At 51.3% G+C, this 7718-nt stretch overlaps 1 protein-coding gene across 1 annotated transcript in view; it reads left to right on the plus strand.

Moving 5' to 3' along the window:
• The first annotated feature begins 6362 nt into the window (after positions 1-6362).
• Positions 6363-7718, plus strand: part of LOC138762348 (deubiquitinase DESI2-like) — a 53966-nt gene continuing 52610 nt past the window's right edge. The window contains exon 1 of the mRNA XM_069936116.1: positions 6363-6460. Within this exon, the coding sequence (XP_069792217.1) occupies positions 6422-6460 (39 nt within the window). The 5' untranslated portion in view covers positions 6363-6421. The remainder of the gene's footprint in view (positions 6461-7718) is intronic.

Here is a 7718-nt window from a genome sequence, read left to right on the forward strand (position 1 = left end):
GTAAAGGAAAATGTATGTATCTTGGTCAGTGTGGTTTATGGTGTGAAAAATAAAAAAAATTTTTTTAAAAATCGATTCGTATTTCAAAATTCTAGAATCTGTAAGCTACCTTCCAGCACGCTGTAACAGAATATTGCGAACGGTGTGAGGATTGTGCACTATCATTGGGGCACCAAATGTAATTTTTCGCGCTTCTTCAACTAAAATAGCAGTGGCTGCGATAGCTTTAACACATTCTGGCCAACTACGACAAACAGGATCCAAAACTTTTTAGAGAAAAGCAACTGGCTGCCTGCAGCCTGCCCTTTCTTGTGTTAAAACACCAGTTGCTACACCCCCTTTCGCGTTAGTATAAAGGTAAAAAGACTTATTAAGGTTGGGTAAAGCCAACACTGGGGCACTAATAAGGCACTGTTTCACCAAGTTAAAATTATTAATCTCTTCTTCCGTCCAAACAAGCGCTTCACCCCCAAGAATCGCGAGTTTATCGTAAAGGAATTGAACTAGATTCGAATAATTTTCTATCCAAATTCTACAGTATCCCACTAGACCAAGGAATTTCCTGAGTTCTTGGGCATTCTTAGGAGGTGGGATCTGTAGAATACCTTGTATCTTTTCTGGACTGATCTTTCTGGTTCCCTGACTTACCAAATTACCCAGGTATTTAACCTCTGATTATACAAATTGTAATTTGGATTCACTCATCCTGAGACCCTTCTTTTCGAGAAAATTCAAAAGTGCAATGGTATATAGTTTAGCTGATTCATACGTTCTTCCCGTAATTAATAAATCGTCTACATATTGAATTAACTGACAACTCTCTTTCCGAGGAGCCTCCTCTAATATTTGTTCTAGGACCTGGCCAAATAAGTTTGGTGATTCCGTAAAGCCCTGAGGGAGTACGGTCCACCTGTATTGATTTTTACGTCCCGTAAAAGGATTCTCCCATTCAAAAGCAAACATATCTCTGCTCTCTGTTGCTAACGGGCAGGTCCAGAAAGCATCCTTGAGATCAATCACACTAAACCATTTTACTATGGGGATCGATTTTACCCATTATTGTGTATGGATTAGGTACGACAGGGTGACGGGTGAGAATAATTTTGTTTAGTTCCCTCAAGTCCTGTACTAATCTATAGGTACCGTCTGGTTTTTGGATGGTAAGATTGAGGTATTAAAACGTGACATACAAGGTTCTAGAATGCCATCTTTCACCAATTGGTCAATTACTGGCTGCAGCCCCTTTCGGCCAGCCATTGGAATGGGATACTGCTTTCCGCCTAATAATCTGCTCAGGATCTTTTAAGGTAACTCGTAGAGGAGGGATATCTAACACTCATCTATTGCCTCTTCCTGCCCATACTTCAGGATTTATGAGTTCCTGATCCTCCTCACTTAATACATATAGGTTGACCCCAATACCTGATTCTTGTGGTCTGGTGCCGATCTTGTAAATCCTGTTTGGGGAACTAGTAAGAGATCCTCCGTTATAACCTTTTCTCCCATCTGTATCCTAACATCTCTAAATACAGGGACCGGGAAATCTCTTCCCCCTACCCCCGAAATCATTACTGTCCCTTCTATCCTCACACCCTCGGGTGGGTGTAATATACTAGACTGGGCTGTCCCGGAATCTACTAAGAATATCATCCTGTCACTGTGGGGTCCTATGCTTAAATTTACCAGTGGTTCTCCGTGCAGCCCCACAGTGTGTATTGATTGAGAACCGTGACTCCCCTATTCATAGTCTGTTTCCATCAGGGCATACGATCGCGTCTCCCTGGCTCGCATGGGGTACTCTCTCTTGAAGTGTCCCTCCTTGTTACAATAGTACTAGACCATTGTTCCCACTTCCCAATTCCTAGTTGGGTTTCCCCGGGGTCCTGGGAATGGTCGGCATCCCCGGAATCCTCCTCTACTCCTTCCTCTACTCTGGACCCTATTTCCCCCACCTCTGGCTCTCCTCCCAATGCCCAGGAGCTGGCACAAAGTCCCTACATTTTCCTTGCTGTCCCTCCACAGCTCCCTTAAATGCCTGCATTAAAATCTTAGCCTTTCCCTTCTGCTTATCCTCAGATCTCAGTACAAAGGCTTTTTGTGCAATTTGTAGAAGCTGGGTTATTCCCTGCTCATGCCAATTCTCAGTTATCTGTAATTTCCTCCTTATGTCTGGGGTTGAATTTGTAACGAAACTCGTTAATACTAATTGTTCCCCTGCTGGGGATTCTATATCCAGAGATATATGGCTGTATAGCCATACGCAATCTATTCAAAAATTCCGAAGGGGTCTCCTCGGGTCCCTGAGGAACTTCGAATGCCTTTTTAAAGTTCTGTCCCTTCAGAACAGATTCCCTGATTCCTTTAATCAGATTAACCCTATACTCTTCATTAATACCCGACCATCATTGGTATTTTTATCCCAATTAGGTCTAGCCAAGGGGAATTTAGCTTCTCCAGGTACCGCATCTGGTCCCCCTTGGTGATCCCGATCCCAGACTCTAATCCCTGCCTGGTGAATCATTCCACGCTCATCCAGGGTAAACAGAGTCCTAAATATAGCCGTTAATTCATCCCATGTATATATATTCGGTCCCAACAATTGATCCAATTGTTCAGCGCATCCCTGGGGATCCTCTATCAGGGAAATAATTTCCCTCTTAAAATTACGCACCTCCGTACTGGTCAAGGGCACATTTACAAAACCGAGACCCCCTCCACGGGAACCTCCCGCAGGGGTCTCATCCAGCTAACTTCTAGCTTATTATTTCTGAAATCCTGCTCTTCAGAAACTGACTCACAGTATCCTGCCCTTTCTTCCAGTAGGTTCTCACTCTGCTCAAAACTAACCTTGCCTCTGTCTCTCGTCAACCGTGGAGGCAATCTAATACTTTGCGAACGGGTTAACATGCCATCCCTATTCTCTTCTCCTTTCGTTAGTTGCGGGGGAGGAGGGGAAGGTGCGGAAGGGTAGAGCACAGCAGGGGGGGAGAGATAGGAGCTGGTAAAGGAGGGGCATAAGGTGGAGGAAGGGAATGTAACACATCCCATCCTTGCGTTTCAGGTACAAGGGGTTCCTCATCCCTCTTGTCCTCACTTCTCTTTTCATTCAGGACCAGTTTGTCAACCGATCACCTGAGCCAGCAGGCGGCATATTCCCTGCTTTCAATGTTATCCCTTTGAATTCTTATACAGCCAGATGTTCAGTTCCTGACACATCCAGTCATCCTCGGATCCGAACCTCGGCCAATATACCAAGCTCTCTTTAATAGGGCTTTTAACCCATTCCAGACAACAGTACTTAATCATGATAAGTTTGTCTTTTCCCCGGGTTTTCCCCTGAACCCCAGTCAGATAACATTACTCCTAACGGACTCTGTTTGGTTATCTGATCATCCAATCCTTCACTAGGATTCTCTTTCTTACTGCCCATACCTCCCATACTGGACAGGTATAAAAATTTCTCTTACCAGATCCAGTAGCTACTCTTATCGCGCTTCCTTAACACTCTCCCGTCATTTGTTCTCAATGCCTCTTCTCGGATATCACTCGCTTCTTCCACTGACCAGCCACCCGTTGTCCATGAATCCAGCTGAATCAGCTGGGGTGCACCTACACCCCGTCGTCGGGCACTCTGTCAGTGGAGGGAGTGGATCCCGGACGAGCCCCCATTTGTTAGAAATAGAAGTACCTTAACAGAAATTGCTCGAGACAAAAATTGAGAACAAAGAACATTTATTATAACATCAATGCAAAGTTGGTGCTTCCCCTTACCCTGGAATACACACACACACTGGGGCTCACCCAACTTTTATACAGCGAATTTCAGTATAGTAATACCCTCCCCCTTACATTCTTCTGCCTCCTGGATGGGTTTGGCATTAGGCAATCCTACCTGCCTACGTGCTGTTTCTGTGACTTGGAGGACCAGGGGGTATCGTGTCAGTGTCCCTTCATGTTATTATCCTCATTATCCTTATTCACAACCCTGCCCTTGTCCCCCATTCACACTTTCCGACTCTCAGAGCTACAGTCTCTTCATATGCAGAGTTCGCTAATCCTGTCTAGGGTTCACTAATTTAATATGTATAACTTGGTACATCCGTGTAAGGCTTACTAATTAAATATGTAGAACTTGGCACTTCTGTCTAGGGCTAGGAGACCCTTATCTCACCCAGACTACCTCTACTTCCTACATTCCTTGCCTCTCCTTATCTTATTCATACGGTGGACTCACTGATCCTGTCGAAAAGACTAGAAGGTTCTTATCTTACATAGGCTGACTCTGCTTCCTGCATCCTAATTTCCATGCTTAGCCTGTTCATACTGGTTTAATCCATCACTCCATGTGTCTGTACTAGTTTCCCCATCTTTCATATTTTCATGTCAAGTTTACTCATCTCTCACACACACATACTGATTGAGGTGTTCATTTTCAATTTGCATATGTAATGTTTGCACACAACTCACTTCTTATTTAAACCATCTCATTCTTATCTAGTATGGAGAAAGATTTGTCCATTTCTGAAGGTGCCAACACTATTAAGGTGTAGGGATGCTAGGGTTTGAACATCCAAGCACTGGTATTTGCCAGCAAGTCAGAGGGCTAACACATTAAAAAAAAAACCCAAAATGTATTATAATTAATGAGGTGAACAAATAATTGAAAGAATTGGACAAAATCTTTTAAAGTCTCTCTCTTTCATTTCACTGCAGGTTTGAATATTTTAAATTAGTGAGGAGTCGAGCTTCTAAAGGTTATCAGCAAGCACAAGTAGTTGCTCCTATTGCTGTTTCAGTTTCTCCTCATGAGGTTTCTTTTCAATCTAAAATTAGTTTGTGGGATGATGCTTAAATCTCTCTTTTATGTAACACATCAGGTTCACACTAACCTTGCCAAAGAAGAAATGGTGTTTGATGTTCTACAATGGAAGATTGCTATTAGGGATCATTTCAATAAGATTGCTTTCTTTGGGATATTTAATAAAGGTGCATAAAATCATGAAATCTGAAAAATGGCAGAGGTTAAACCTGGCATAAATCCTGAAAAAAATGTTTAGCTCTTTTTCCCTCTTTCAAACATATGTTCCAAACTTCCTTTTCAATGCACCATCTCAATGAAAGGCTTAGTTGAGAGACCATGTTGACCATTTATAACAAGAGAATGAGTTTATCGAAACCAATTCATGTCTCAGGATTGGAACTCACGGGGAAACTTCCATGACATTCTTGCAGCGTCTAGATGTCGTTCATTGGAGCAAAAAGCAGACCGCTCAAGGAATTTTGGTCTCAATAAAGAAAAATTCCTCAATATTAGTTAAAGATGGACAACTGAGCAAGGCGACACAAGGAGGCTTAGTGAAGTGTGAGCTTAGACAGAGTCTGGACCCGAAATAGCTACAAGTCCTTTCCCCTATAGATGCTGCTTGACCCACTGTGTTTCACAACAAACGAGCAAGTGGAGGGATTCAGCAGTTTTGGGCAGCATCCAGGGGTGGGGGGAGAAAATGGTGAGTAACGTTGCGGGGCCCTTTATTGAGACCAAAATTCCTCCAGCAGTCTGCTTTTTGCTCCAATGAACGACATCTAGATGCTGCAAGAATGTCATGGAAGTTTCCCCGTGAGTTCCAATCCTGAGACATGAATTGGTTTCGATAAACTCATTCTCTGCTATAAATGGTCAGCATGGTCTCTCAACTAAGCCTTTCATTGAGATGGTGCATTGAAAAGGAAGTTTGGAACAGATGTTTGAAAGAGGGAAAAAGAGCTAAACATTTTTTTCAGGATTTATGCCAGGTTTAACCTCTGCCATTTTTGGATTTCAAATTTGTTCATTGTCCCTCCCGATGATGTTTATCTCCTCCTCTGCACCGACTACTGATGGTCTGTCTGAACATGGAACAAAGACTGAGGATCCCACCTAACTCGATTGCCTCGCCTCCATCTCTGCTTCCGATTGCTTGCGCCTGACGGGTCGCCGTTGCCCTCAGCGGCCGCTTGGTGGCGCTTTGGATCTGCCGCGCCGCCGCCAATCGCGCCAATCGGGGCTTACCAATCGCCAGCTCCGCTGACGTCGCCGCCCGCGCGCGTGGTGGGTGGGAGGGGAGGGGGGAAGGACAAGCACCTCCTATTCTCGCCCCCCCCCCCCCCCCCCCCGCGCGCGCGCGGGAGGGGAGAGGCGGGCTCTCTTCGGCCGGGAGCGCGCCCGCTCCTCCCCTCCCCGTTTGGCGCGTCGGGCTGGAGCGGGCGCTTCTGGGGAGGGGGGCGCGCGCGTGAGGGATCAGGCAGGGAGCTGAGGGGGGTGGGGGGGAAGGGTTTGTGGGACGGGCGGGGGGCGGGGGCTGTGGGGGGGGGAGGGTTTGGGGGGGGGGGTGGGGAAGGCGGCGGAGGACGAGGACGAGCGGCCGCAGCCGGTGTCGAGAGAATGGCCAACGAGCCGGTGATCCTCAACGTTTACGACATGGTGAGTGAAGTGGCGGCCGCGGAGCCCCCACCCCCCCTCCTCCCCCCCCCACCCCCTCCTCCCCCCCCACCCCCCTCCTCCCCCCCCCACCCCCTCCTCCCCCCCCCACCCCCTCCTCCCCCCCCCACCCCCTCCTCCCCCCCCACCCCCTCCTCCTCCCACCCCCACCCCTCCTCCTCCTCCTCCCACCCCCTCCTCCTCCCCCCCCACCCCCTCCTCCTCCCCCCCCACCCCCTCCTCCTCCCCCCCCACCCCCTCCTCCTCCCCCCCCACCCCCTCCCCCCCCCACCCCCTCCCCCCCCCCACCCCCCTCCCCCCCCCCCCCCTCCTCCTCCCACCCCCCACCCCCCCTCCTCCTCCCCCCACCCCCTCCTCCTCCCCCCCCACCCCCCTCCTCCTCCCCCCCACCCCCTCCTCTCCCCCCCCACCCCCTCCTCCTCCCCCCACCCCCTCCTCCTCCCCCCCACCCCTCCTCCTCACCTCCCCCCCACCCCCCTCCTCCTCCCCCCCACCCCCTCCTCCTCCCCCCCACCCCCCTCCTCCTCCCCCCCCCCCCCTCCTCCTCCCCCCCCACCCCCTCCTCCTCCTCCCCCCCCACCCCCTCCTCCTCCTCCCCCCCCACCTCCTCCTCCCCCCCACCCCCTCCTCCTCCTCCCCCCCACCCCCTCCTCCTCCTCCCCCCCACCCCCTCCTCCTCCCCCCCACCCCCTCCTCCTCCCCCCCCACCCCCCCTCCTCCCCCCCACCCCCTCCTCCCCCCCCACCCCCTCCTCCCCCCCCCACCCCCTCCTCCTCCCCCCACCCCCTCCTCCTCCCCCCTCCTCCTCCTCCCACCCCCCCTCCTCCTCCCTCCTCCCCCCCACCCCCTCCTCCTCCCCCCCCACCCCCTCCTCCTCCCCCCCCCACCCCCTCCTCCTCCCCCCCCACCCCCTCCTCCCCCCCCCCACCCCCTCCTCCCCACCCTCTCCCCCCCCTCCTCCCCCCCTCCTCTCCCCCACCCCCCCTTCCTCCCCCCACCCCCTCCTCCTCCCCCCTCCTCCTCCTCCCACCCCCTCCTCCTCCTCCCCCCCACCCCCTCCTCCTCCCCCCCCACCCCCTCCTCCTCCCCCCCCAACCCCCTCCTCCTCCCCCCCCCACCCCCCTCCTCCTCCCCCCCCACCCCCTCCTCCTCCCCCCCCACCCCCCCTCCTCCCCCCCCCAACCCCCTCCTCCTCCCCCCCCACCCCCTCCTCCCCACCCTCTCCCCCCTCCTCCCCCCA

Source organism: Narcine bancroftii, chromosome 4, assembly GCF_036971445.1.
Source record: "Narcine bancroftii isolate sNarBan1 chromosome 4, sNarBan1.hap1, whole genome shotgun sequence".
In the NCBI taxonomy this organism is placed as follows: Eukaryota; Metazoa; Chordata; class Chondrichthyes; order Torpediniformes; family Narcinidae; genus Narcine; species Narcine bancroftii.